We start from the raw sequence: 27,716 nt of genomic DNA, 5'->3' as shown, positions 1-27,716 counted from the left end.
TCCCACGAGCCACAGACTGTGCCAAACCCTTTACAAACATTACTTCAGCGAATCCACACAGCAGCCCTATGAGGTTCCTCCACTTACAGGTGCGGAAACTAAGTCACAGATCAACTGGTCCAGGTTCACACAGCTTCGTGATGACTCTTCCCCTGGTCTGTTGAGGCCAATGCCCATGCCCTCAATCCCTCTGCCCTCCCGCAGCGGCCCGCCTCCATCTGGTCATGGACATTCCCCAGGCAGTGATGAAGAGGATGGAGATTATCTAGAATTCACACACACATACACACACACACACACACACACACACACACACACACCATCTGACCTTTCAAACAAGCTTAGTGGTTAACACGGGCAGTCTTAAGGGGAGCGAAGTCCCAAGAGGCTGATAAGGGGTCTGACTAAGGCTGCATGGAGGGGCAGCCCCTCCCTTAGCCCTGGGAGCAGGAATAGTGGGAGATGGCTAGGGGTACTCAGGGGTAACCGCAAGTGTAGGGCCTGTTACAATCTCCCAAGGCAGTTTTTCTCCCACCGTCTGCCCCCGATACCGCTTGACTCTGGGAGCAAGAGGAGGAGCTCAGTGTAACTACTCAGATTCTCCCGGTCGGGGACAAGTATTTGCCGTCCGGACCCTCCCGCCCCTTCGCTGTGTGTCTGGGGGGTGGAACATGGCAAGAGGCGTCATGTCTTCACGTCACCATCAGACTAGAATGCCAAAGCTCCCTCTCCGCCAGGTGGGCTCCCAGAACAGGCCCTACCCAGGGACAAGGTCCAAACTCCAGTGAGGCTCATGGAGACTCAGCTCGGGAGGAGATTTTTTTTTTTTTTTAATGAGAGATGCCTGAAAGACCGTGGGTATTTGAAGTCTGTCCTCCCAACCCTGATCAAACAGGGCTGGCATCGGACCCCAAAAGAGTCATAATTTTTGGACTTGGGTGTCAAAGCAAAGGATAGCAGCTGGGTGCAAAGAAGACGTTCCAGTGTTCCCAAGAACCAAGGTGGAGGAAGGTGGAGGTGTGTGCACCATGAAGGGTAGCTGGCTGGAATGAGAGACTCTCACCTTTCCAGGGTGGGGAAACAGATGTGAAGTACTTTTTACCGGGGCAGGTCAAGGACCCGCAGGTATCTTCTGGAGCCCATAGTTTCTTGGTGCCTCCTAGGGTTCAACCTATGGCTCCTTCTAGGGATCTTCAAGAACCCTCTGGCCTGCTCTGGACACCAGGTGTTTTAAGCTTACTTTTCTCCTTCTTGACCCTGTGTTAGGAAGACTGAAGTGTCCACTCCTCTCCCATCCCCCCCCCCACCCCCACTGTCAACCAACTGGTTGGATCCCAGGCCCCTAGAACAACCAAGCATTGACCAAGACTAGCACCCACAGTGCTAGGGAGCACACATTTTTCTTCCTGCCACAGACCATTCCCTTGAGTTCCCTACTCATCATCCCTGGACTCAGTTTCCCTCTCGTGTGAAGGGTCCTGGGAGCTTGCATCCATCTCCACCCAACAGCAGGCATTATAATAACAGCCACTATTTCTACAACCCCACCCCCACCCCCCTGTGTGTCAGGCACCGCGCTGGGGAATTTACACAGGCATATTATCTCATTTAATCCTCCCTGTTACCCACCCACTTCCTTCCATATACAAATGACGAACCCGAGGCTTAGAGGAGCTCAGTGACTCAGTGGGTGGCAGAACTGGGAAGGAACCAGGGTTTGGGGGCCCAGACAGAAAGGCACTGCTGGGTCCATCATCAAATGCAAATCTGCACCAGCCTCGGTTAGAGTTGGGCTCCTTGAGGCAAGGCCAGGTTGGGCATTTCCTATCATTGCTAAGAAGGAAAGGAGCCCCACAATGTCTCTGTCTTTGCTCTTCTCAGTGACAACCCTCACGCGTGCTTCACTTTCAATGCATTTGTGACCAGGCTGCTCTCCTGAGAAGCAAAACAGAAGGCTCCTCCCCTGAGCCCCCCTGAGGCCAGCTGCCCCCAGCAGAGACCTCTTCATCCACCTTCCACATGGGATCCTTCTGCCACCCAGGGCAGGGGACATGGTTTTCTACCACCTCCCTCCAATATTCCGGAGCCCACGACATTGTACCTCTCCTTCCCCAAGTTCTTCCAGAAAAAGAGTCCACCTGGAAAGATAGGTGCTGAGAAAGGAGCAACCAATCTCTGGAAGAAGGCTCCTTCAACTCAGGAAAGGGATCTTCCTTCTGCTCCCCCCACCCCCAGAGAAAGACTCTACAGATGCCATTCCCAAACTCTTTCTAGCCACAGAATCCTGCCTTCAAATAAAACAATGTCATATACCCCCAATGTATAAAATGGCAAAAGTGGGGCCACCCTAGCTGTCGCAGGCATGGGGGTTGTCAGTCCTCCTCTGGCAGCTGCAGGGACACCCTCACAGCCCTCCAGTCCTCAGAGTATCTGCCCCTGCCTCCACCCCCTGGGCTGTGAAGGATTCAATTTGCCCTTCTGGAATATGGACACTATTTTCTCCTCTCACTCCCTGCCCTGGTCCCCAGCCTATGTCTCTTCAAGTGAACAGGGACATCCAACTAAGGACAGAAGGATTGGGAGGGGAGCCCCATGAAGGGTTGCAATTCGGACCCTCCACATGCTGCCAGGACACCATCACAACTGATCGCCCTGAGCTCAACAAACACGTGCTGGACCCCTGTGAAAACTAGCCCAGCCCCCTCTTCCTCAGAGATCCCAGGTCCTGGAGCCCCACAGCCTACGCCTGGGACAGATGGTCCCAGATTTTCCCACCTGAACTCCTTAAGAAAAGGTGAAGGAGCCTGGACAGGGCTGGGGCTTGGGGGGGGGGGGGCTGGGGGGGGGGAGCAGGTTTCCTTTCCCCAGAGCAGGGGTGGGGGTGGAGTTAGGTAGTCTGGAATGTGCTCTCACACCCTCCTCCTGCGCAGGTGGAAGCAGTGAGTGCCCCCAGCCCTGAGGCTCTGAGGGGAAGCCTCTGAGCCTTCCTCAGGACAGCTGCCCCCAACAGGGTCCCCTTCACACGCCATCTCACCCCAACTCAGCTCTAAAAATGGTTCTCTGGTTTTCAGCCTCGGCGCCTGCCCACAAATTAGTGTCTCCAACACGGCCTCTTGGGACATGACTTCAGGGAGGCCCCTGGGGGAGCCAGGAGGCCTCAGCAGAGGGAGATGGTGCTGACAGGGTCCCTTTCGGAGAAGCCAAGAGTGAGCAAGGCCCCCCTCCCAGCTTCTGGGGTCCCCCCACCAAGGCCACCCAGCCTCACCACGACGGCCGTGCTCTCCCTACTGGGCAGAGGAGAGGAGGATCTCCGCACCCCACTGGAGCCCCTCCCCTCTCCTCCACCACCAATTCAGTCAGCTTTGTCCTCAGCCACCTTCCTAGGCACTGCCGTGCTGGAGGCGAAAGCAGCAAGAGGAGGGCCGGCCAGCCCCGGGGCCCTCCAGCTCCAGGGTCCAGACACCCACCTCTCACCAAGCCTGAGCTCCCACAGTGAACCCCCAGACGGGAGCCACTGAGACTCCAAGGCAGGCCAGCCTGATTTTCAGTCTGACTCGCCCCCTCCCACAGCCGCGCCCCACCCCAGTCCCGCAGCAGTCCACTTGTCAGGGGAAGAGCCCTCCCCGGATGCCCGCGCCTCCCGGCACCAGCCTGGCAGGTGCCCTACCCCGAGGCCGGCGCTAGCGGGCGGCCAGGGAGGAGCAGGGAGGGACGTGCGGGCCAGTACTCACAGGTAAGCCGTCAGGGGGTCCAGATCCCCGGGCACGGCGGAGAGCCCGAGCTCAGAGCAGTCGGCCGACAGCATGATGCCGTCCTCCTGGCAGTGGCAGGGAGCCGGGCAGGCGGCGGGCGCCGGGCCGGGCTGGGGGGCGCCGCCGGCGCGCGCGGAGGCGCACAGCGCGGCGCAAAGCCACAGCGCCCGGAGTCCGGTCGGGCTGGGCATCTCGGCGGCCGGCGGCCGAGGCACCTGGCGGGCGGACGGGCGAGCGCACCGGCGCGGTGGCAGCCGCTGCTCGCCTCTGGGGCCCGCGGCCGGGCCCGGCGGGCAGCGCCGTCGGTGGGGACCGCCCCGCGGGCTCTGCTGGGTGTCGGCGGCAGCGGCGGGGAGCGCGGGTCGGTGCAGTCAGAGAGGGGCAGGCATTGTTGAGTGATCTTCGTTATTCAGTTTCACAGGCTGGGCTTGGCAAGGGAGGGAGACACAGGCGGAGGAGGAGTCAAGGAAACTTTCGGCGCTGCGGCTCGCTCCCCTTCCCTCCTTCCTTCGGAGCTGGCAGGAATTTCATCCAGGAAAGGAAAAAAAAAAAAAAAAAAAAAAAAAGGCAAAGAAACCCTAAGAGAATGAGCGGAGAGAGCATGTCAGGGACCCGCACTTGCACTTGTTTGGAAGGATGTGATGTCCCCAGGGCCTACACTTGTGGGTTGGGGACCCTCTTGCCTGCAGGGTCAGCCACCCGGTCACATGGGACTTGGAGGAGGCCCTATGCAAGCAACCTTAAGAGTTCCCATAGGCCCCCAACCCTCTACCACATTTTCCACACTGAGACCCAAGAGGGAAGTGATTTGTTCAAGGTCTTACGGCTGGGGGGGGGGGGGGGGTGCAGCCCCAGAACTGGAATTCAGAGTCTGTCCTTGTCACCCTGTTTCCTGGAGGAGGGCAGTGAGGCGTTGTCCCCAAAGGGATCAGGCCGTGAAAGGTATGGAGAGAGAAAAGTGGTAGGCAACGAAGAGGGGTCTTCTCACTGAGGAGCCATGCCCGGCCACCAAAGAAAGGGGTGCGGATTTCCACCCACCGAGTGTACGTTGCATGCAGGCAGCCCCAGTCACGTCTAAGGCCCTGGGATCGCCTTGATCCTGTCCCAGGACGGAGCTAGGTAGATGGACTGGAGACTGAGCCCGGCTGGTTGCCGGAGGCTTCCTGAAAGTCAGCGGATTGGCGCCACCTGGAGGCCAGCGCTGCAGCTGCAGCTGCAGCTCCACCACCACCCCGAGGCGGGAATCCCAGGGTCCTTCCTGGTCAGCGGCCCAGGGCTTTGAGGGGCAGAGTGGATGGTGGCTAAAGGTGGGTTCAAGTCCCTCTTCTCTTCTTAGACCGCCTGGGGCTGGCTGTTCTTCCTTCATGTAGCCTTTTGCTTTCTGTGGTCTCTCCCACGCTGAGCCAAGCCCCAGGGCAGAGCTAGAACTAGGCTCTGTCTCCCCTTTGGGCCCTCTTCCCATCCAGAAGATGTACCCGAAGTCCATCCAGAGTGTGTACCCGAAGTCTGGAGACCTCAGAGGCAGCCAATATTCCTTCCACCCCATACCTCACATCACCCTCTCCCCACCCCCCCACCCCCCCTCCCATTCTCTTCTGCTGCTAACCTCCCAGGGACTGAGGGGCTCCCACTACCAGAAAGACCCACAAATCGGAGCCGCCCCTGCCTTCCCAGGTCTGCCTGCGTTTCCGGCCTCATTCACCCACAGCTTGGCTCCACTCGCCTGCCTCTTTGCAGCTCCCGCTGCTCCAGTGTGAGGGGCCCAGACTGGAAAAGCCATGGCTGTGCCCTGTTTGGACCTCAGCAACAGCCCCTCATGGTAGGCTTGGGGGGCTCAGAGCTAGTCTCCAGTCTTCCAGTTTGAGGGTCATTATGGGGCCAACCTCTGACTCTTGATAAACATAATTTAGAAGAGAACACCATATCCATTCCCCCGGGAGGGGGCGGGGAGCACCAGGGTCTAACCTCATCTTGGGAAGGGTCCTGATGGAGCAGAAAGCCCTACCTCTGTCGCCCTTCTTCCAGCCAGGCCTGAGAAACGCCCTCTCTGACCTCTGACCCCTGGTACTCTTGTAGGAACTCAGGTTGGCCAGTGGGAGCTGTGGCTCCCCTTTCATTTGGGGACCTAACTGCATTTCAGGGCCTCCTGCTCTGATTTGTCCAGGCTTTCTCTGTGTCCCCTCCGCCACCCCAGGGCCCCCCACCAGGGACAGTTGGTGTCCAGCATCAGGCACGTTGCCATCCAATACTGTGCAGTCTAATCAGGGAGTCAGACAGGAGCTTATGAGACCATATCATGTCGCACGGTGTGCAGTTGAGTCCTAAAGAGTGTGGGATACCTCTGGGGGGGCCTCAACCCCACCCTATTTTCTGTTCCCCCTCCCGGTTTTTCTCTCCTCCAAAAGTCCCTCACTGCCTTCTCTCCTACCTCCCTCCTGTGGCGGAGGGGAGGAAGCTGGGAGCAAAGCAGAGAAAACTCAGCAACTCTGGCTTGAGGCACAGCCTCCCGTGGAAGCAGCAAAGCCCCCGGCCCCTGCCCTCCACGTCAGTGTGGCTACAACGCCTGCACCCTGACGGGGCAGCACACAGTGGCTGAGGAGGACCCTGGGGGCCCCGGCAGGTGGAGACAGCTGGGGATGGCGGGAGAAGGCAAGCGAAGGCTGGGAGAAGGGAACAGAAGGCAAGGATTGGTCCTTGCTGCACACGGGGGTGGTAGGTGGGGCAGGAGAACCTTGAGTACCCGGGGCTCTGGATCTGGGGCACGCCAGGACACTAGGGACCGAGTGGAGAGACTGAAGTCGGAGGCAACTGGAAAACTGGAGGGTGGGGCATCGGGGCTGCTCCCCGGGAAAAGCCACGGCATGCAGGCTGTGCGGCGGCCACTTCAGCCAGACCCCCTGCTCGTGGTTGCCCACCCGGCCCTTGCACTGGGCCCCGTGTCGTGCAAGTCTTTGAGGCCATTTCTTTCCTCCTTGGAGGGTGGACAGATGGAACACAGTCTCAGGTTGAGCACATTCTTTATTGCTCACCTCTCCCCCTTCACGGCACAGGGCCCAGCGTGCAGGAGGCCCTCCCAGTGAAACCAGGCCCCAGCGGGCTTGCTGAGGCTGATTGGCACTGACCAACGGGGCACAGACCTCTTCTGCTCCCGCACAGCACAGCCACCAGTGCTGACTCAAGGCAGCCCGTCCGTGAGCACTCTGTTCAGACAGTCGTAGAGGTATATGTATTGTTCCTGGTGGCAGACGTCGGGGTAAGGAGCGTCACCCTGACTGCCCAAATCTGATGCCGAAGGCCTCCCTTGTGTCTCCTAACCCTTAGGGTTCCATCTGGGAGCATCGTGGTCCCCAGCACCACCTGGTGACTCCCCAGACAGTGCTGCCTAGAGATGGCTCCTAGAACCTTCCCTACCCCCCTTCCTTACTCCCTCCCACAAGTAAGCCCTGGTGGCCTCTCACCAGCGTTGGCGTCATGAGGCCACAGGCCTGCGACTGCTGCAAGGCCACGTTAAAGATGTCCACAGTGCACTCAGCCCCCACCTGCTGCAGCAGCTGGTCCATGGCCAGGAAGGTGCCCAGCTGAGCCACACCCTTGCTGCAATTGACCTTGAGTTAGATAGGGCATGGAAGCAGGGGGACGGGGCGGTGCAGAGAAAGCTGGGGTATCCAGGCATATGGGGAAACCCAACGCGGGCCTGGGGACTGGGAAGGGGACACCGGGTGCCTGGTGAGCCAGCCAGCTTGGGCCCAAGCAGGGAGGGGGTATATTCCTAAAAGATGTCATATTCCCAGAAGATATCCAGGCAGAGTAAGGAGACAGGAGCACTGGGAGACTGTGTAGACCGCGTCCTTTTGACCCGTGACCCAAGCAGGGCTCAGTGGGACAGATGTGAGGCCCTGCTGGAGAGGCAGTGAGGGGATCCCGGCACCCACACCCCCCAGGCTTTTGTCCCGCAGCACCTGGAGTGGCTCAGCAGTGTGCCTGGCTTCATCGTGTCCCGAGAGCAGCACCGGCCCACGGCGGCCAAGAAGGGTAACAGGGTGGTGGCAGGGAGCTCACGCCCTGGCTCCCAGCACGGAAACAGCAGCCTCTGCACCTGCCTCTCCTTCCTGCTCTCCCCCTGGGGACAAAGGCAGTGGCACTGGTGCCAGGGAGGAGCAGAGGAAAACAGCACAAGACTCCTCCACAGAGCCCACCACCCCACACCCTGCGGCCCCAGCACCTACATGTGTGACCCTCAGGAGGGTACAGGGCCAGCCCGCTGTGCTGCTCTCAGCCACCCAGTGCACTGTCACCATGTCTGTGACAACAGGCTGCTTCTCCGTCGGCCAGAACGCCTGTCGCCGGGACCAAGTCAGGGCTGCTCAGGAGGCTTCCTGAGCTCTCTGCCCACACACCCTGCCCACAGGCCCGCCACACCACGACCTCCACCCCCCACCCCTGTCCCAGCTCCCGAGGCTTCCACCCTGACTGCCATCTGATGCCGAAGGCCTTCCTTGTGTCTCCTAACCCTTAGGTTAGGGTTAGGGTTAGGGGTCTTTCTGCCCCCCCTCACCTTCTCCCAGGTGTCAGGTGGGCACAGGGAGACCAGCACATGGGCCCTATGCTCCCACACCAGCTCCCAGAACTCCTCGGGTCCTGCAGGGCCAGTCAGCACAACGTGGTCATGGCCAGAAGGCCCACCCTGCAGAGCACAACTCATTGGCTCCCAGGGACTGAGGGTGCCCCCTGCTCACCACAGCTCTAGGGCCCCCAGAGACCCCAGCTCCAGCTTAATAAGCACAAATGATCAGAGAGGGCAAGTAATAGGGCATCATCTCACAGGGAAGAGCCAGGCTTCGAGCATCTCGTTAGGGGGACTTTCCTCCACCGGAGAAAACCGCACTTGAGAAGAATCATCTGAGGGAAGATGGTGAGGGTGAGGCTGCCTGAGGCCCTCTTCCCTGGCCCCGGGGCCGCCCGCCCACCCACAGTCCGCGGGCACTCACAGGCGGCCGTGCTGTCCTGCTCATGGCCAGGAGGGGGCGCGGAAGAGTCAGCCTCGTCCTCGATGGCCTGGAGCAGGAGCTGCGGGGGCGGAGGAGATGCGCTCAGGGCGCTCCGCGGGACGGAACCCACAGAAAGTGCTGTCTGGGCAAGGACAGCCCCCTCAGCTGTCACCCACCCCCTGGTCTGAAACACACCTTGTACTCTTTCAAGAAGCCGGCGTTGGCATTGGCCGCCCTCTTGGCGCAGGCCTCTGCGAAGTTCATCACCGAGATGGGCTGGGACCTGGGGGAGGGGCGGAGAGGGGAGGAGGCACTCGGGGTCCCCCAGCTCCCGCGTCTGGTCTTCTCAGCTCTGCCCATGGATAGGATCAGGGGCCTGTTGGTGGGAGGGCACAGGGAACCCGTGCCCCCACCCCACAAGGGCCCCAGGGGAGCTGCAACTCACTCAGGGGTGTCAGAGGGCGCTCCCAGAATCTTGTTCAGGAGGCAATTGTGCAGGAAGATGTATTGGGTCTGGCAGGAGGAGGAGGAGTCAGTCTGCTAAGGCAGTATGGCCCAGCAGGGGGATTTTCCAAGGGCCCAACCGGCAAGACAGGGCTGGGGTGAGGGGGGTGGGCCATTTGGGACCTTGCCCACGCTGTCGCTGTCGCACAGCGTCAAAGCCGCCAGAGGCCTGCCCCACCTCCCCCTTTGACAGAAAGGGAAACAGAAGCCCAGATAGGATGGCGACACGGTAGAGCCCCGCCCCTCAGGTCCTCAGTGTGCCCCCTCGAGTTCCTTTCCTCGGCCCCTCCAGACTCGATGTGGCCTCCCCCCGCCCCCCACAACCCACCTCCCGCCCACTCCTTCAGGACCCTGGCTGCCCCGCCCAGCCTGCCGAGCCCTCACCGGGGTCTGGATCATGAGGGGCCGGTACAGCCGCAGCGCATACACAGCGTTGAACACGTCTACCGCCTGCTCCTCCTCCAGCTGCTGCAGCAGCCTTGACAGGGCCACGAAGGTGCCCGTGCGGCCCACGCCCGCACTGTGGGGACAGCCCTGGGCTGAGCCCTGCCCGAGGTCCCAGAGCCCCGCCTCCCCTGCCTCCCCTCAGGCCCGCCCACCTGCCCTCACCTGCAGTGCACCAGGATGGGGCCGGTGCCCTGGGTGGCCCGGGCCTGCTCCCGTACCAGTTCCACGAAGGAGAGCAGGGAGTCGGGGGCCTCAGGGACGCTGTGGTCAGGCCAGGTGGTGAATTGCAGCTGCTTCACCCTCCGCTGCTGCTGCTGGGTAATCTGGGAACGGGAAGGGACGGGGGCGGGGGTCCCTGGCCTCAGCCCTTCGGCTTTCTTCACCAGATCCCTGAGGGCAGGGCGACTGATACCTCCACCCTCAGCGGGGTGACAGCTAAGCCTGCCCCTCAGATCGCATGCTTCCCTTGACCGATTCGTTCTCCAGCCTCCCGAGTCGCGTCGGCCTATAGGGGATGCCCAGGCAGAGGGGTGAGGCCAGTGCCTGGCTCTCCTGCCCCAGGAGGTCACAGCCTGGCAAGGCTGACGGGCACAAGGGGTGAGGGGTGAAGCAGGGAGCCCCGAGCTGAGTGCAGGGCAGGGGAGGGCAGGGCAGAAACCGTCGCTTCACCCTGTTCTACCTTTGACGCACTGCGTCGCTTCGGATAACACTTGAACCTTCCCTGTGCCTCCCTACCCCCTCCCTAACCAACTTCCCTGGACAGGCAGGGGCTGAGTGCTTGCAATTCTCAGAAGGAAGGAGGCCAGGGGACGCAGGAGGTGAGGCAACCTTCTCAGAGTCTCAGCTCGAATGCCCGCCCCACCCTGCCGTGTCCCCTGGGGCACACACATGCTGCAGCTGCAATTCTCGCTTGGTCCACTCTTCCTCGGGCTCCTCAGCCAGCAGGTGGACGGTGATGTGACCATGGGTGACAGGGGTAGGGTCTGCTGGCCAGTAATGCTCACACAGCACCTAGGGCCAGAGGGTCAGAGCAAGGGTGTGGGGTGGCTGTGGGCCCAGCCTCATTACTGCCACCCCTGGTTTATCCGGACCAACCACCCCCCCCCCCCCCCCCACACACACACACACTCATCTTTCTGGTCTCTGCCACCCTGGTGAAATTATGCTCTCTGTACAAACCCGAGTCCCCGGCTACCTCATCCAGAAGCTTCTCTGTTCTGGCTGGCCTCCAGCACCATCACCCCCACACCTCTCATATGACCCTTAAGACTTCAAGGCAGCTGTTGGGCTCCTTTACAAAATTGGATGCCTTTATTTAGGGCTGCCTGGCCTTGCCTCACTGCTTCAGCTGGAGGACAAACCCAGCAGGTGCTCTCTCTGTCCCAGGGCTCTGCATTGAGCAGGGCACAGAAGAGACATCCACCAGGCTTGTTGAAAGAAAGGATGCAGAATGCCCATCCCGAGACAGTCCGTACCCCATTCTTTCCCCCCCAACGCCTCTGCCCCCCTCTGCCTAGAACAAGAGCAAGTGGAAATAGTGAGATACAGCAGAGGTGAGGGGCGCTTGGGTGGCTCAGTCAGTTAAGCATCAGACTCTTGATTTTGGCTCAGGTCATGATCTCACAGTTCATGGGTTCAAGCCCCACATTGGGCTCCGCGCTCACAGTGCTGAGCCTGCTTGGAATTCTCTCTCCCTCTCTCTGTCTGCCCCTCCCCAACTTGTGCTTTCATTCTCTCAAAATAAATAAATAAGAACTTAAAAAAAAAAAAAGGGAAAGAAAGAAACAGCAGCGGTCAGAGGAAACGGAGTCAACCAGGGAGCTTGAGTATCTGGTCCCTCTAACTGCCTCCCATTCTGGGTGGCCTTGGGGACCCCTACCAACCTCCAGGACTGATTGGCCTCTCAGGCCTCACCCACCTTCCCAGACCTAAGATGGTAAGGGGAGAACTCCTGTAAGGAGAACATGCGCCACCCCGTGGCCACTCTAGGAAACTGCAAGGCATGCTCACCCTCCCATTCTCCATGCCCACGGTCAGCATGACAATGATGCGGACCTGCTGCTCCCACACAAGCCGCCAGAAGTCCTCCAGAGTTTTCTTGAGAGGGCCCTGGGTGGCAATAAATTCCTGCGGGTGGCTGTAGCCCTGGGGAGTGCAGAAGACAGGAGCACGTTAATTGGTGACACTTCAGTCCCCCAGGCCCCACCGGGCACACAGCAGTAAATGTCCCGTGTGCGATTTTCAGGAGGGAGGAGAGTGTGCCTACACGTGTGCACATGACCACATGTGTGCACCAAGAATCCAAACCAGGAGGGGTGGCTTCAGAGACACCACCAGCACCCCAGCGTCACCTTGAAGGGGCAAGAAAAGCCCACATGAGAGTAAGAAGGTACTAATGTGACAGAAATAGTCTCCCCAGTCCAACCTGTTCACCAACCCCCTTCTGAAACCAAACTCCACGTTTCTCCCATGCTCAAAAATCTTCCGCAGCTCCCATGGCCCAGCAAGTAAAATCCAAAGCCCTTAGCTTAACAATCAAGCCCCTCCTTCATCCGGGCCCAATCTAACTGTGCTGTCTCACCTCCCCCAACCCGGCACCCCGGCCCCACGCTGTCTGTGCGTGTGCACCCAGCTGTTCTTTGGCTGTTCTTTCCAACCTTTCCCCTCTTTCGTCTTTTATCAAAATTCTACTCATCCTTCAAGAGATTACACGTCCCCTCCTCCAGGAAGCCTTTCTTGACTCCTCGAGTGGACTCAATTTCTCCTTCTTCCATGTTCTCTGAATACCACGCTTGTCCCCTTAATACAGCACTCGTCACACTGAGTGGTAGATGTGACACACACAGGCAGCGCATGTGTGCCTGTCTCTCTCTCACACACACACACACACATACACACACACACACACAGTGTGCTGCTTTGAAGGCAAGAATACAGGTAGCCAGCTCTGACTCCGACAGGCCCAGCACAGTGCCTGGCACACAGTAGGCCCTCAATAAATACGTGCCAGGTCGACCTAAAGGAACACAAGCTGGTGATCTTCATGGACGACTGCTACAGCCAGGGTAGGACAGCATGTCCTGCAAAGCAGCCAGTCTCCCGAATGGACACACCCACAGCCAGCTCTGAAGGTGGCCCTTACCGGGATGAAGTTGGCATTGATGTAGTCGGAGTGGGGCTCTCCCTCCAGCTGGGTCAGCCTGACCCGGGAGTGATCATCTGCAGAGGGAAAAACTGTGTGTGCAGTGCCCAGGCATAGGGGCACCCCCCACCGCCCCCCACCCCCGTCCAGGCCCAGCCCTGGCCATCTGCTCCCCGGCACTCACAGGGTAGCACGTGCGGGTAACGGTTCTTGGTGGCATTGGCGGGGTGCTCCGCCTCCAGCCTGGGCTGCTCCTTGCCCACCTCCTTCAGCTCCTGCAGAGATCGGGCCAGGCGCTGCTTTCTGAAGTGGACCCATCTCTCCCCACACCAGGGGAGGGACAGGGGTGGGGTGTGCACGGCCGGGAGCTCCCCCCAGACTTCAGGGCAGGCCCAGCCCAACCTAGATGGCCCAGGTCCTCTTTGCTCCGAGCCCGAGGGCATCAGAGGCCTTACCTCGAACTCCTGAAAGAAAGCCTGGTGAGCGTGCGCACTCTTGGCCTCAAAACTCTGCCGGAAGCTTTGGATAGGGATTGGTCGATGGGTCCGCCTGGTGGGAGAGGGAGGGAGTGGGCCCACGGCAGGGTCCTGCCCTGAGCTCAGTGGATAGTTGGAACACCCCCTGGAATGGAGCTGGCACGCATTTTTCCGCACACGCGGATGCACAGCCTGGGCCGCCAGCCCCCAGTGCAGAAAGACAGACAAGGGGACAGACGGAGGAGGGCAGAGCAGACAGGATCTACATGTGAAGGCACACACGAGGCTTTCAGCCCCTGCCACCATCACCGGTTCTGAGGAGGGCTTCTGTGCATGGTCGATGCTCACCGATGTGGGTTCGACGTGAAGTCGGTGTAGGGGAGCACAGGAGGGACCAGAGGAGAGAATTACAGATCTAACATCACCGGGGAAAGAAAGAGATTCGGCCTGCTATCGCCCAGTTGTCAGGGGTAAGCCGCGGACTGGAGTAGGTGAATTGGGAGGAGGGGGAGGAGGCTGAACGGGCAGAGAGGAGCCAGATGAGCTCTAGGGTTGGAGTGTGACAGAGCTGTGAGGTGACGGACAAGGGAGTCCCGGAGGCGCAGGCTGCTGGGGAGACTGGGCGATGCCACCATGACCCGTGCCAGACGTGGCCACACTGCCCAGCACACCACGAGGAGACATGGGAAAGTGCCCTCACCGCAGGTTGTAAGCTGTCAGTTCTTGGGAAAACCGACTCTTCTCTGCCCTGCAAAGGATGAAGAGGCGTGTGGGAGGGAGCCCAATGGGGCAGGGGCACGGGGAGCTTCTTGGGGAAGAAGCCATTCCTCCCCCAGCCGTGCTGGCCCCCACCTTCGCTCTCACTCACCTCTGTCCCTTCACCCTCCTCCAGTACAGCAGGCCCAGCAGGGCACAGATTGTGAGGACACAGCCCATCATGATGCCCACTGCCGCTGGGAGGGACGTGGCTACCCTGGAGACACTGGCCCTGGGCTCTATGAAGTGCAAAGGGAGAGTAGAGCAGAGTAGCCTTGTCCCACTGTTCTGCGGTGACCGGACTTAAGAGCCTCTGGGAGGAGCGCACAGTGACAACCCCCCTCAGAAGTCCCAAAATACCACCCGAGGCCAGAAATGGCTGCCAGGAGGACCATCCTGCATGGGGACTGAAAGTGCCCAGCAAGCTCTCCCTGCCCCTGGCTTCTGAGCTTGCCCCAAAGGCTCTACTCCCCTCCCTGACACCCTCAAAGAAAAGAAGAGGGTAGGGACCTGGCTTCCTGGACCTTCTAGAACTACACTGTCCAATATGGTAGCCACTAGCCACAAGGGGGCATGGAGTGCTTGAAATATGGCTACTCCAAATTAAGCTTTGCTATGAGCATGAAATACACATAGAATTTCGAAGACTCAGTAATAAAGAAAAGAATGTAAAATACCTCATTAAGAATTTTTTAAATTCATCACATGTTGATATGATAATATTGATAGCTTAGTTTAAATAAAATGTTCCTAAAACTAATTTCACCTGTTTTATTTTTACCTGTTTAACACAGCTACTAGGGAATATTAACATACATATGTGGTTCACCCTTGTGACTTGCCTTATGTTTCTATTGGACAGTGCTGTTCTAGAATCTCAGTGGCCTGGGAGCGACAGCACAGAGTGGGGCAGTGCAGGAAGGTAGTGTGATCGCGGGCAGTGACAACCCCTTTCATTAATGCCTAGCCCCCTCCCCCCCCCCCCCCACTCAGCCCACCCAGGCCAAGTCAGGTGCTAGCAGTACCTTCAGCACTGGCTCTGGGTCTCCCAGCTCTGCTGGGCAGGACGTGCCCTCCCTGGAATCCAAGCTCAATCCTACCTGTTGCTGGTTGGGGACGAGCCCAGAACAGGGGGTCCCAGCACTCTTCCCCTGCCCCGGGGCCCAGCTGGAACCCTAGCCAGGTGTCCACCCTACCTGAGAAGGCTGAGAAGGAGATAATGGTCTCAGGAGAGCTGTATCTGGTAAAGGCCACGACACTGAACCTGGGGCAGAGAAACAGGACCTTCTGTTCTGGAGGGGCAAACAAAGAGGGCAAAGCTCCTCCCAAGACACTGAGTCATTAACAATAGACACTCAGAGAGTGAGAGCCTCTCTCCACACCTGTTAAGAGGTTATGTGTCACGCTACCTGAACAAGCTACCCCTGACTTCTTTTCCATCTTCCCTTCCCACAGCAAGAAGCCCTAACATAGGTACCTAAACATCCTTGGAAAGCTGAAACAGAATCCACCCCCCCCCCTTTTTTTCCTGAAAAAAAGAACCATGTAACAGATGGGTGTTTTCCTTTTTGCCTTGCCTACCAGGGAGCCCGGTCGAAATAACTCTGTGGACCCTTATGGACCAACAAATGCTTTCTCTTCGTAAGTCAGTCCAGATCTTTTGCAGAGGGAATGTGCAAACAACCCATCAGTGAAAGTTAAAAGCCCCCGCCCCCTCAGTCTTAGCCCTCACCGATACTGGGAACCTGGCTTGAGTTGCCCGTTACAGATCTCCTGGGTCTGGCCACAGTCCTCTGTACCCATAGGCACCATCCAGGATCTCGGCACAGCCCAGGGCCCTGGGTAGAAGGGGTTGGGGAGCAGGATGGCCAGGTAGGAGTCCTGTCCTCCATAGTAGTGGTCATACCACGTGTGGTTGATGGCTTCCTGGGGAGGCCGCACCACTACAGAGGAACAAGAAAGGGGCGGCGCAAGGGCAGCAGTGAGACTGAAGCCTCTCTCCCTGCCCACAAAGCGGCTACCCTGTTTCTCTAGCATGTTCCCACCATGCATAGCACAACATCAGCCCTATCTTTAAGAATGTTCTGGGTCTCTCTTCCTACTCCAGCGCTCATGCCAGCCACAGGCATTTCACCTCAGCGGTCCGTATCTGGACCCTCCCCCCCCATCCCATGCCAGGCAATAGCCAGGGTCTCCCATCCCCTCCTGGCCCAGGACTCACGTGACATGTTGGTGGTGGCAATGATGCCATACCACTGGATCTGCCCATCGTCCTGGCCAAACATACCCCGTGTGATCATCACTCCCATCCCCGCCTCAGGCTCCAGCTGGGGGGCTGCAGCTAAGTCCGGGGGGCGCCAGCCTGGGGATGGAGAGGAGAAGAGTGAGGTCCTAACTAGGTGCCAGTGGCCAAGGGCAGGGGCCATGCTGTCACATCCCCAGCACCTCTTCCGGTGCCTGGCAACCAGTGCCTGATGGGTGCAACTAAATAAGAACCGGGAGACCCCTGGGCCGGGGTGCCGGCGGTGAGGCTCCATACTATGGTATCTGGATCAGGGCCAGAGGAAGGCTTGGGAGTTGGCGGACAGGGAGAGTCCCCGGCAGTGAGAACTCCAGCGGTGATGTTGGAGGAAGGCTAAGGGAGCGGAGGGGGCTCCGGAGACCGTGGAAAGGGCTTACCCTCTGCAGAAGTGACGCACAGCAGGGTGACCACACGACTCCACAGACCGTTCCGGCCCAGCACGGTGAGACTGATGCGATAGGAAGCAGCGGGCAGCAGGCCGGGCAACAGGAGGGCATCCCCGGAGGTGTTAGCCTGGAAGATGATGTGAGCGTGCCCTCCCGCAGCCAGATGTTCTGCCACCACCAGACAGGTGTCCACATCCCCCGAGGGCATCATCCAGTGCAGGGCCAGGCGAGTGGCCTCGGGCTGGCACTGCACATCCTCCACGGGGCCAGGCTCTGCGGGAAGCAAAGGTTCTGCGCTGTGTGGGGGTCGGTGCACCCCAAGAGGCTGGCACCTGGGGCAGCAGCTGTCAGAATCAGCAGGTACAAAGGGACTGGGCATTTACGTTCACAGGAAGAGGTCCTGGCCACACCGAGAAACAACTTCTCCTTTGGGCATCACTGCCCATCTGGAGAAGCACAGGGAGCATATCCCCGGGGAAGGGGTGGGTAAGCCCCCACCGGAGGGGAGCAGGTGGCTCCGAATAGAATGGGCAGCGTCGCAGCCCGGACTAGACCCTCCCGCTCCTCCTCCCCCGACACACGCCAACATACCAACAGGCAGCACGACGGGGTGAGTGGACGCCTGGAGTGGCCCCGCCTGGCACAGCACTGACAGGGACAGATGGCGCCCAGGTGTGAGGTCCCTTAGAACGAGGAGGGCTTGGCCGAGCGCCAGGGGCTGCTCCCAGGAGAGGTGGCCGGCCTCTGAGAGTTGGGCATGGCACACCCCCTGCCCCAGGGGGCCACCGGCCCAGGCCAGGTTGATTACGGCACTGCCCACCTGCATCGACACCAACAGCTCATTGGGCACGAGCGGGGCTGTGGAGGGAAAGAGAGCCGGTGAACCAAGCTGCGTGGGGTGCGTGAGGCCACAAGCTCGCTGGCTCCAGGCAGGGCCCTCGGGCGCGGAATTTGGGAGATGGGACTAGAGTGGCGGCTAAGAAAAGAATCCAGGGGTCTCAGAGGCAGCCCTGCCCACCTCTCCTCCCCTCATTGCCTTTCCCAGCCGTGACTCACAGGTCCAACCAGAGACATTGGCCGCTGCGGTGCCGAGAGGCCCAGCCTGCGACATGATCTCCACCTCGTACTGAGTGCCTGGGGTCAGAGCTGAGAAGCTTGTGCTGTCCACCTCGGCTCCCACGGTGCTGGCGCTTGCCTGGGCACCCGCCTGGTACAGAGTCACCTGATAGCCATCTCGCGCCCCGGGAGCATGCACCCAGGATGCCCGGAGCTGGGTGGGACCTTCAGTGGTCACGTTCACCAGAGGAGGGGCGAGGGGGGCTGTGGGGAGAGCAAGATATGGGAAGGTGGAGAAGAAGAGAGGTGCTGTGGGCCAAACTATGTCCCCCCGAAATTCATGTTGAGGTCCTAACCCCCAGAATACGACTGTTTGGGGGCATAAGATCTTCAAAGGGGTAAGTAAGTGACGTCATGAGGATGGAACCCTAATCCACTACGACCGGGGTCCTCATAAGAAGAGGCAATCTGGACACAGACACGCACGGAGGGAAGACTGTGTGAAGACACAGGGAGAAGGGGGCCGTCTGCAAACCAAGGACAGGGGCCTGGGACAGAAACTGCCGTCCTCAAGGCTTTCCGAAGAAACCAATCTTGCCAACTCATTGAGCTCGGATCTCCAGCCTCTGGAACTGTGAGACAATAAATTTCTGCTGTTTCAGCCCCCAGCCTGTGGTGCTGTGCTATGGCAGCCCGGACAAACGAATACAGAAGAAAAGAATGCAAAGCACATCTCCGGCTCCCTCCTCCCTCCTGTGTCCCTCCATCCTTCCCAGGCGGGGAAGAACCAGCTCAGGCCGACAGCAGGGCTGGCTCAAACAGTAATACTGCATGAACACATTAACCCCTCCCCCTCCCAAAGCAGCCAGGCCTCTGGGAGGGAGGCAGGGCTGGACGGGGCAGCACCAGCCCCTGTACCCAAACAGCTTGGCAAGACCCCCTGAGTGACTGGGCAGGTTCTCAAGGACAGGCAAAGTCTGGGGGCCCAAGCTGCGCCCCTTCACCCTCAGCTGGAGCCCAGGCCCTGGAGCCACATAAGCCTGGCCCAGTCGCCCAGCCAACACCTCCTCTGTGAATGGGGAAACTGAGGCTCAGAGAGGGACAACGTTTGCTCTAGGGACTGGGCCATAGCTAAAACCCAGGTCTCCTGCCTCCTAGGCCGGTGCTCTTTCCAGCTTCCTCTCAGACCTGTCTGAGGTCACGTGGCCCCGGAAGGAATCAGGAGGACAGAGCAGGGGGTGGGGGAGTCACCACCCTGGAGAAGGATGATTCTGAGGGTGGGGGAAGGGGTGACAGCAGCTATACTTTGGCTCTAGCAAGAATGCAGCACTCAGAGAAGGCAGAAGGAATGAGGCCGGTGTGAGAGGGAGCTTCCAAACCCAGGTCTGTGGCTGTGGAGGCTCCACGGGAGAAGGAGAGAGCTCCGTTGTGTGCTGCTCAGTGTGTCGCATGCTTCAGTAACTGCATGACCCTGTCCAGCGCCGGCACCCTCCCCCGCTCCTCTCTGGAGGTTAGCGTGCGGCCAGGAGCACAGACTCTGGGCCACAGTGTCAGAAATGGAATCCCGACTCCCCACTTAGGGCCGAGGAACCCAGGACAAGTCACTTTGCTTATCTGCGCCTCAGTTTCCTGATCTGTGAAATGGGCAGAGCCACAGTAGCCTCCTCCTAGGCTGGTTGTCATGAGGAGGAAATGAGAGAACATGGGGAGAACACTTAGCAAAGGGCCCAGTGAATACGAGTCACTGCTGTCGCTATCAAACACTCCCAGCCCAGGGGGAGCTCGAGGCTGGGTCCTGGGTCCCGTCCCCACTGCTCCCCACTCCCGCCCTGGCCATATGAGAGCCTGGAGAGTGGCACGGCCCAGCCACTGTACAAGAGCAAGCCCCTGGGTTCTGCCCACCTTCCAGGATCCCTGGGGATTCCCAGTTAGGGATGTCCTAGAGATCAGGGATCAGGGATGATCCCTAGAGATCAGGGATCAACCACAGTCTCAACCCAGCTGCCTGCGCACAGATGATGAAGAGGTCAAGGGGAGCACGCAGCCCCCCTCGCCCCGCTGGGGAATCCAACCAGCAAGGGTGGCCAGGAAGGAAGGGGTGTGCAGGGGGCACTCACGCATCCAGCCGGTGGCATTGGTGCTGCTGCTCTCATCTGGGCCCCTCGAGGTGGCCAGCTGAACCAGGAACGCGGTGCCTGGGGGCAGCGGGGTCCAGGAGAAGTGCTGAGTCTCAGGAGTCAGAGCCTCCTTGCTTTCCAGAGTCAGGGGCCTCAGGCGGTAAAGCCGCAGCTGGAAGCCATCCCTGCCCCCAGGCGGGGGACTCCAGGAGGCGGTCAGGGCAGGAGGCTGGGTGGCAAGGCCCAGGCTCAAGTTGGCAGGAGGAGCAGGGACTGCAAGGTCAAGGAGGAAATAGATTTGCAATGACGCAAACCCCCTGCCGTTGTCTTCCCTGCCTCCCCTTCCCCTGTGCTCTTCTCCTGGGCACCAAGAGAGCCCCAAACACTGCCAGCCTACAAATCCAGCTCCCTCCCCACACAGTCAGCTCCTTGACAGTGTGATGTCTGGCTCACAGGGTCCCCACAAGGCCCAGGACCCACCTAAATGTTTAACCCTTTGGGTCCTGGTCTCCAGCTCATCTGCTGACCTTCAGTGCCTGCAAGCTCATTCTCTCTCTCTGTCTCTGTCTCTGTCTCTGTCTCTCCCTCTCCCCTCTCCTCCTCCCTCTTCCTCTCTCTCCTGAGGGCCTTGGTGCATGCTTAGCCTCTCCATAAAGCCCCTCTCTGTCCAACTCAGACTACAAGCTTCTCAGTTCACTCTCCTCCTCCTCCTCCTTCAGGAAGCCTTCCCTGATTCCCTAAGCAGGCTTCCCTTCTGTAAGTCCTACAAGATTAGACTGAACCACATAAACTTCCCATTAGTCATCAATTTTAACCTATAAGAACACAGTTGCATGTGATTTGAAATACGTTGTACATATTCCCATCATACATTTATGTTTTTTATATGATCTGTAAAATAATACACATTATATGTGTGTGTGTGTGCACATACATGTATTTATACATATATTTATATAGCCTCCGTTTACTTGTCAATATTCCTAGACTGTCTTGTTCATAACGTTTAGCCTCAGCACCTAGCCCCGTACCTAAAAAATGGGAAGCATTCATTAAATGTGTGTTGAATGGATGGATAGATGGGCGGATGGCCGCCCAAATGGTAGGAGGTGGAAAATGCTTGCCAATAGATTCCTGAAAGGCCCACCTTGGATGGACACGGGACCGTCTAAGTCAAGAGGAGGCACGCGGAAGAGCGGACAGGAAGGGAAGCTGGGCCCCCACCCCCACTGTCCTGGGCTGGCCTCCCAGAGGCTGAAGCCAGGGAACTCACGGGTGCAGGCACGGGTCCTTTGGATGGGGGAGCTGAGGTTCCCTGCCCAGGTCCACACTGACACAGTGTAGCAGGAGCCGGGCACTAGACCCCTCAGAGTCAGGCTGGAATTGTCTGGTCCCAAGTCAATAAGACTGTCTGGTGACCTCTGGCTGCCCTCCGGATGCCAGGTGACCCTGTAGCCTTCTTGCCACCCTGGTGCTGGGGCCCAACCAACGGTCAGGTCAGAGGGGCTGCCCCTGCCGGTGACATCCAGTGACTGTGGTGCCAGGAGCTCTGAAGAGAGGGACAGTTTGGTAAGGGGGCCACGCTGCGTCTGTGGCCCCGTGAAGCCCTTTCCCAGCTCTTCTGAGCCTCCCCTCTACCCAGATTTCCCTCCCCAGGGCAAGGCCTCCCCCGCCCCCACTCCGCAGGGTCAGTGCAGGACAGTGGCTGACACTCACTTGTATGGCCTGTGGGGCTCTGGGTAGTGTTTCCCAGAGATGAGACAATGTCCACCTGGTAGTTGGCCCCAGGCCCCAGCTCACGCAAAGCGACCTGCGTGGAAGCAGGTGGCACGGAGATGTTTCCGAGGAGGCTTGGGGTTCCCTCAGTGTAGAGCAGTGCCTGCCTCCTGGGCTCCCTGGTGGCCCCCAACCCATCCAGCTGCAGCGTGGTCCCGTTGCTTTGTCTGGGCTGGGCAGCAGAATCTGTAGAGGATGCAAATTCTGGAGAGTGAGAACCCAGCTACCACTCCAGGCAGGTGCCCCTGGGCAGGGCCTCATCCTGTTCCCCATCAGCCCAGACTCACCATTCAGCCAGGCACTGGCCCGGGCCCAGGCATCATAGGGCCCGGCCAGGACCCTCAGCTCCAGAGTGTAGGGTCCAGCGGGCAGGGGCCCTGGGAATGTGGCGTTGAGGGCTCCGGGACCCAGTGTGATGGTCTTCTCCACCTGCCCACTTAGCCTGAGCAGGTAGCCATCCCGGGCACCAGACCCTGCCTTCCAGCTTGCCCAGAGCTCCGAGGGCAGGGGAATGACCACCAGGTCCAAGGGTGCAGAAGGATCTATGGGTAAAAGGAGAAAACATATGCAGAAAGACCTAAACGGTGGATAAGAAAGGTCCTACCCTCCTCACGCCAGCTTCTTCCTCCAACACTAGACCACGTCTCATCCAGAGGCCAGCAGCCACCGTTTGCCACGTTCTGGGTGAATTCTGGGATCGGGCCACGGACAACAATAACAGAAATAATAACGCATCAAGTACCAAGCGCATAGACGCCAGCAGGGCACGAAGTACCCTACGCGCAGTATCTCACGTCTACTCCCCACAACGCTGCGAAGGGGGTGCTACTGTCACCAGCCACGTTTAAAGAAACAGAAATTGAGACACCGAGAAGGTAAGTAACTTGTCCAGAGACCCACAGCCAGTGAGAGGCAGAGATGAAATTCAGAACCCAGGCAGTCCGGCTCCTCCACCCGTAGCCCATGCACGACAGTGCTTCTCTGAGCAAAAACATGGCCACGTCAACATGGGCTCTGCAGGCACCCAGCCCGGGCTCAGGTTGGCCTGGTCACTCACAAGCTGCTTGACCTTGGGTCCCTCCTGTCTCTGCACCTCGGCTCCCTCTACCATACACTGGGGATGACATGACTGCGTGGGGCCGGTCTGAGGACTAAATGAGATCATCTGTGGCTGGCACACGAAGGCTTCGAGGGGTGACCACTACACCGCCATCACCTCTTCAGGTGGGCACCTGCCACCAGCCAACAGGTGGCGCGCTCCCTCCGTGCCTCATCCCTTCCCCACAGGATTCCAAAGGAACCCCGGCCTCCGCCGTGTATATCCCACCCACTCAGCCAGAGAAGAGCTGAGGAGCCTCCGCTGTAACCCCCTGGCCCCCCACCCCCACCCCAAGCACTCACAGGTCCACTCGGTGACATTGGGCCCCGCTGCCTGTTGGGGCCCGGCCACAGCACTGAGCGTCAGCTCGTAGCGGGTGCCCGGAGAGAGGTGAAGGAAGGTGTGATTGGAGGCTCCCCGTCTGACTACCGCAGTCAGGCTGGTGCCGCCCAAGAGGTTTGTGAGCATGAGGTGGAACCAGGCTGCCCCCTCAGAGCTGTTCCAGGAGGCTCGCAGGGCACGGGTGCCCAGAGCGTGCAGCACCAGCTGGTGGGGAGACACGGGGGCTGGAAGGGGGACGGAGAGAGCAAAGTCAGGCTTGAGAAAGAGCCCTGGCGTGGGATCCTGGCACCAGCCCTGGCAGCCAGGAAGACTAGAAGCCCAGCTATGTTGGGGCAGGGTTCCCTAGGAGGCTCTGGGCTGCCCCCGCCACGTCCCAGACCAACCGCCTGGTCTGGGCCTTTGCCAGGTGCCTGCCTTACCTGTCCACTGGTGGGCGCTGGTGTTCGCCTGGAGGTTGCCAGCCCAGGTGGTAACCTCCAGAACATACTCGCTACCTGGTAGGAGGTTGCTAAAATTGCAGGCCAGGCTGCCCGGCGGCAGGGAGATGTTACGCGCCAGTGTCTGGGATTCTAGGTGGTAGAGGAGAAGTCGGTAGCCATCCTGCCCCCCGGGGGCAGCGCCCCACGAGGCCTCGAGGCTGGACGGGCTCCCAGGACTACGGAGTTGCAGGTTGCAGACAGGTGATGGGGCTGCATCAGGGGTAGAGAGAAGTGCCAAGTTCAGGGCCAAAGGGGCATCATCCCTGTGCCTCAAATGCTTCCAAATGGGTCACGGTACCAGGCATGGCCCTCCTAGGCTACCCTGCCCTGTGCCAACCCTGCAGGACAGATGCCTCCTGCTCGGACCCCTTGCAATGCCTGCACACTACTCGCCCCCACGCACCAGTGCGGGCAGTGAGGATGATGGTGGTATTCTGCCCACAGGGTCCCAGGGCAGTCACTTCCAGCAGGTAGCGACTTCCTGGCACCAGGTCCCGGAACTCAAAGCTGGATGCGTTGGTGTGGGCCTGGAGCTGCGGCCCTTCTGGAGAGCCCAGGGGACTCAGGTGGGTGAGGCGGAGGGCATGGCTGAACTTGTCTGGCCCTGGGGCTCCCCAGCTCAGGAAGAGGCTAGTAGGCCGCCCCTGGCTGCTGACGTTCACGTTCAGAGGTGGTCCTGGGGAAAAGGGGCGCATTCAGAGTCTCCCGATACCCTTTCTCCCCTAAAGAAGGAGGAAAGGCAAAGAAAAAAAAAAGGGCCAGAGCAGAGGCAAGGCCTGGCATGGAGAAACCAACCCTGCACCCCCGCTCCCTCCTACCTCCCAGACCTCCTTCCCCCCACTGAAGACACCTACCTCCACTCTCTCCGTCTGGGCTCCTTGCCAGAGTGTGACACTCATGTCCCTATAGGAAGGGGGGGGGGGAGATGGGCAGAGGGCTCTGGGGTCCGTGGAAGCCAGCAGGGGACAGGGCCGAGATCAGAGAGAAGGCTGTCCTCTTGTCTGGCAGTCCCCCAGACAGGGACAAAAGGGCATCACCCACAGGCACACCCCAAGTTCAGGAGGCAGCCCCGCGCAGGCAGAAGCGGTCTGTTCTTTCTGTCCTCTGAGCCAGCGGCTGGGAAGGAACAGCCTCTGCTCTGCCTAATGCAGACCAGCTGTGGGGCCCCACAGAGAGGTGGGAGCCCGGACGGGCCCTGGAGAACAGCTCCCCAGCTGCCTGCCTGCCCCCTGTGCCCACCTCACCTGGACCAAGAAACCCCGGAGCCAGAGGAAGACAGCAAACAGGATTGAGGGCCTCATCCCGATGTCTGTAAAGGAAAGTTAAGAGGCAGCAGGGGTGGAGCCAGTCCCCCCAACCCTCCCCTTGCCCCACTGGCTGGCTGGCTGGCTGGCTGGCTGATGGGCGGACGCGGACGGGCAGGCGGGCGAGGGTGGGAAGGCCGAGTTTCAGCGAGATGGCAGGTGGCAGGCAGCCAAAGACCAAGGAGGGGCCTCTCAGCCCGGACCCTAACCCCTCTGCCCACCCAGCCTTGGCAAGATTCAACGAGGGGAGAGAGACCCCGGGGCCCAGAAGGTAGAAGGGCATTGCACCCCGTGGGCTGCAGACAAGCCCGCCTCTCCCTCTGCCTCCCCCGCCTCCACCCCTCCTCCAGCAGTTGACCTTCCAGGGGGGTCTCGGGAAAGACCAAGGCAAGGGATGGCCTCTCGAGTGGGCACACATAGCAAAGGCAGCTGGCTCCCCACTCCCCGACCCCAGAGAGGAGTGTGGTTCTGCCGACCCTATCAACACGTGGCAGATGGATAGAGTGTTTGTCCAGTCAGCGGAGGGAAAGGAGGGTCCCGGTTACATCGCGTGGATGTATGTTGCTGTGGAACGGATGGACCGCAGCTGTGGGTGTGTGTCCCCTTCTGTGCACCCACGTGGCACCATGCCCTGGTGGACAGAGGCACAGGAGCACATCCTAAAGGCCCTGAGTCACAGCGATTATAGATCTAGAAGAGCCCACCTGGCCCCTGGGACCCATCTGTTCCCACACCCTCACTGCCCAGATGAGGAAGCTGGTCTCCAGAGAGGGGGAAGAGCCCGGTCCGAGAAGGCCAGTCCTGCTCCCACCCCCCCCCCCGGATTAGGGTCCTCTCAGCTCAGAGCTCTCTGAGGAGCTACTTAAGTCCCTAGGACATTTGCTTACTTAAGTCCCTTGTCCACATAGATCAGTGGTGCCCACCCCAGCCTCTGCCCGCCCCCCAGCCCCCAGCAGGCTGCAGGCAAGGGGACCTTCCCTGGCACTTGGCCTAGAAGCAGGCCTGCTTCGTTCCAGCCTAAGGCCAGCTACTCACCTGGAACTGCTCACCCATGTGTCCCCACCTCAAGACAGCTGATGGTGGTGAGGGGAGGGGGAGGCAGAACAGAAGGGGAAGAAATGGCTCTGGGCACCCCCCCCCTCCCCGCCCCCGGGAAAGGAGACCAGGAGTCAGCCGCTAACTCAGGAAGTGGGGAGGGGGAATACGCAGAAAACAGGCAGGTATGAAAAGTGAAGGGCAAGGCTGCTTCTTGGGAGCCAGGCTCTCAGGGGCCAGCCCCAGCCGGGGAGGGGGTGGGGGGGTGGCAGGCCTGCAGAGAAACCCACTCAGCCTCCCACTGGTTCAGTTCAGAGCTAGGGGCTGCCTGCCCTTCCCCCACTCCACCCAGCCCCAAACCTCAGAGCCACCCACCCAGCCTCTGGATAGGGGCCTGGAAACTGAGCACTGCAGACTCATCAGATTTTCCAGGCCGTGTGTGTGTGTGTGTGTGTGTGTGTGTGTGTGCACGCGCACGCGTGTGTACATTCATGCATGTGCTCTTTCAACGGGGGGGGCAGGGGGGTGCAGAGAGCAACTGGGGAAACTGACGTTAAAGGAGAAGGCCCCAAGAAAGGACCAACCCTTGTCCCTTCCCCCATCCACCTCACCTGGGGCACCTCTTTCTTTGCTCTTTCTCGCAGAGTCTCAATCAGCAGCAGCAAAGGGGAGAAGTGAGGTGGAAACATCCTAATTCAGAATCTAAGAGAAGCGATGTGTCAAGACGTGGTTGTAGGTAATGGGGGGGGGGACGTTGAGACCCTGCTTGAGAGTCGCCACAATAGGGGCCTGTTGGGGACAGCACAGACTCCATAGCTAGTCCTACGGACAGTTCTGGAGAAGGTCCCTGGCCGTAGAAGGCACGCCTGCCAGCCACAACCCCCTCGCCCCCCACCGCCAGCCGTGCTGACAGAAGAGGGAGCTCCAGGGGGGTAGAAAGGTTCTAACAGACAAGATGCAGCCTCCCCAGCCCAAGCCTCTCCATTCAGCAAAAAAAGTACCACAAGGGCTGTGTCTCCTGCCCAGCAACCACTCCCACAGACAAACCCACATCCTCTCCCTAGAGAACTCTTGGGGTCCTCCTGAGATCTGAGAGCACCTTACCGATTCCTTCTGGAGAAAGCCAGCCAGGAGGCAGAGGAGGGCAGGGACAGGTCCAGGCATCCTGATTCCCAAATGTGAGCCAGCCTGGTCTCTTCCTGCAGCTGTCCCACACAGCTCCTTTCCGGCCCTCCCCCTCCTCTCCCAGGGCCTGAAGCCAGGCCTTGGGCACCCCCCACACCCGGGGGAAGATAATCACCAGGCAGGAGAGGGGCAGGGTGGATCCGGACAGCCAAGTCTCCCACTCTTCCTCCCACACCTCGGGGAAGGTCACCAGGGAGAGGGTAGGCCTAGATCCCTCTGGCCAGGCTGTGGGAAGGCAGCAAAGGGCTGGAGGCAGCAGACTGGTGAGATGTGTGTGTGTGTGTGTGTGTGTGTGTGTGTGTGTGTGTCGGCAGCCTGGGCACGTGTGTGGATGGACACACTGCGTGCGCGCGCACGTGCATGGGCCGCGAGGGTGTACATATTTATCTGGATGGATGTGTACATGGGGGCATCCAGGGACATCATAGAGGGGGAGGGGGAGGGGAGGGCCCTAGGAAGAAAGGCCCGTGTTGTAAAATAGATGTCCATTTCACCAGCTCCAGGCTTGGGAGAAAGGGAGAGACTCTCTTCTGTCCTAAAACCAGGGACCCGACTTCCAGCAACCTGGAA

The 27,716-nt window shown here is 59.7% G+C and overlaps 2 protein-coding genes across 10 annotated transcripts in view; both read right to left on the bottom strand.

Moving 5' to 3' along the window:
- Nucleotides 1-4,292, bottom strand: part of LGR6 (leucine rich repeat containing G protein-coupled receptor 6) — a 121,221-nt gene extending 116,929 nt beyond the window's left edge. The window contains exon 1 of one of the 2 annotated variants that reach the window (XM_023247376.2): nucleotides 3,732-4,292. In XM_023247376.2, coding sequence (XP_023103144.2) covers nucleotides 3,732-3,943 — 212 coding nt within the window. In that variant the 5' untranslated portion in view covers nucleotides 3,944-4,292. The remainder of the gene's footprint in view (nucleotides 1-3,731) is intronic. The other variant, XM_011290944.4, reaches the window with a different exon arrangement.
- Nucleotides 4,293-6,752: 2,460 nt separating this feature from the next.
- Nucleotides 6,753-27,377, bottom strand: LOC101101103 (receptor-type tyrosine-protein phosphatase V-like). Of its 8 annotated transcripts, none has more exons than XM_019821973.3 (36): nucleotides 27,066-27,371; nucleotides 26,573-26,663; nucleotides 25,403-25,557; nucleotides 24,867-24,931; nucleotides 24,477-24,525; nucleotides 24,026-24,298; nucleotides 23,563-23,832; nucleotides 23,104-23,367; nucleotides 21,990-22,244; nucleotides 21,643-21,888; nucleotides 21,200-21,475; nucleotides 19,927-20,199; nucleotides 17,810-18,073; nucleotides 17,345-17,611; nucleotides 16,745-17,026; nucleotides 16,287-16,427; nucleotides 15,798-16,008; nucleotides 15,262-15,329; nucleotides 14,178-14,304; nucleotides 14,010-14,057; nucleotides 13,289-13,382; nucleotides 13,018-13,108; nucleotides 12,834-12,910; nucleotides 11,702-11,836; nucleotides 10,580-10,702; nucleotides 9,854-10,014; nucleotides 9,629-9,764; nucleotides 9,186-9,253; nucleotides 8,936-9,023; nucleotides 8,741-8,819; nucleotides 8,575-8,651; nucleotides 8,308-8,436; nucleotides 7,979-8,089; nucleotides 7,712-7,872; nucleotides 7,211-7,346; nucleotides 6,753-6,987 (listed from the first exon to the last, which is right to left on the bottom strand). In XM_019821973.3, the coding sequence occupies exons 4-36, from the start codon at nucleotides 24,921-24,923 to the stop codon at nucleotides 6,928-6,930; spliced, it is 5,097 nt and encodes a 1,698-aa protein (XP_019677532.3). In that variant the 5' UTR covers nucleotides 24,924-24,931; nucleotides 25,403-25,557; nucleotides 26,573-26,663; nucleotides 27,066-27,371; the 3' UTR covers nucleotides 6,753-6,927. The 8 variants fall into 8 exon arrangements, 7 of the variants coding, with proteins under 7 accessions (XP_019677532.3, XP_019677531.3, XP_006942926.4 ...); XM_019821972.3 differs by having other exon boundaries at nucleotides 8,936-9,092; nucleotides 11,747-11,836; nucleotides 27,066-27,369; XM_006942864.5 differs by having other exon boundaries at nucleotides 8,936-9,092; nucleotides 27,066-27,366.
- Nucleotides 27,378-27,716: the final 339 nt, after the last annotated feature.

Source organism: Felis catus, chromosome F1 (genome assembly GCF_018350175.1).
Source record: "Felis catus isolate Fca126 chromosome F1, F.catus_Fca126_mat1.0, whole genome shotgun sequence".
NCBI classification, from domain to species: domain Eukaryota; kingdom Metazoa; phylum Chordata; class Mammalia; order Carnivora; family Felidae; genus Felis; species Felis catus.
Note: the sequence above shows the minus strand (reverse complement) of the source record. Positions and strands in the feature narration are given on the sequence as shown.

Excerpts from the sequence above, each read along its gene's own strand:
- LOC101101103 (XM_006942864.5), bottom strand. The coding sequence starts at position 24,923 with ATGAGGCCCTCAATCCTGTTTGCTGTCTTCCTCTGGCTCCGGGGTTTC. Across the intron at positions 23,368-23,562 it reads CAGCGCCCACCAGTGGACAG|CCCCCGTGTCTCCCCACCAG; the intron begins GTAAGGCAGGCA and ends TCCCCCTTCCAG. Across the intron at positions 15,330-15,797 it reads AAGCCAGGTTCCCAGTATCG|GTTCAGTGTCGTGGCCTTTA; the intron begins GTGAGGGCTAAG and ends TCTCTGCCCCAG.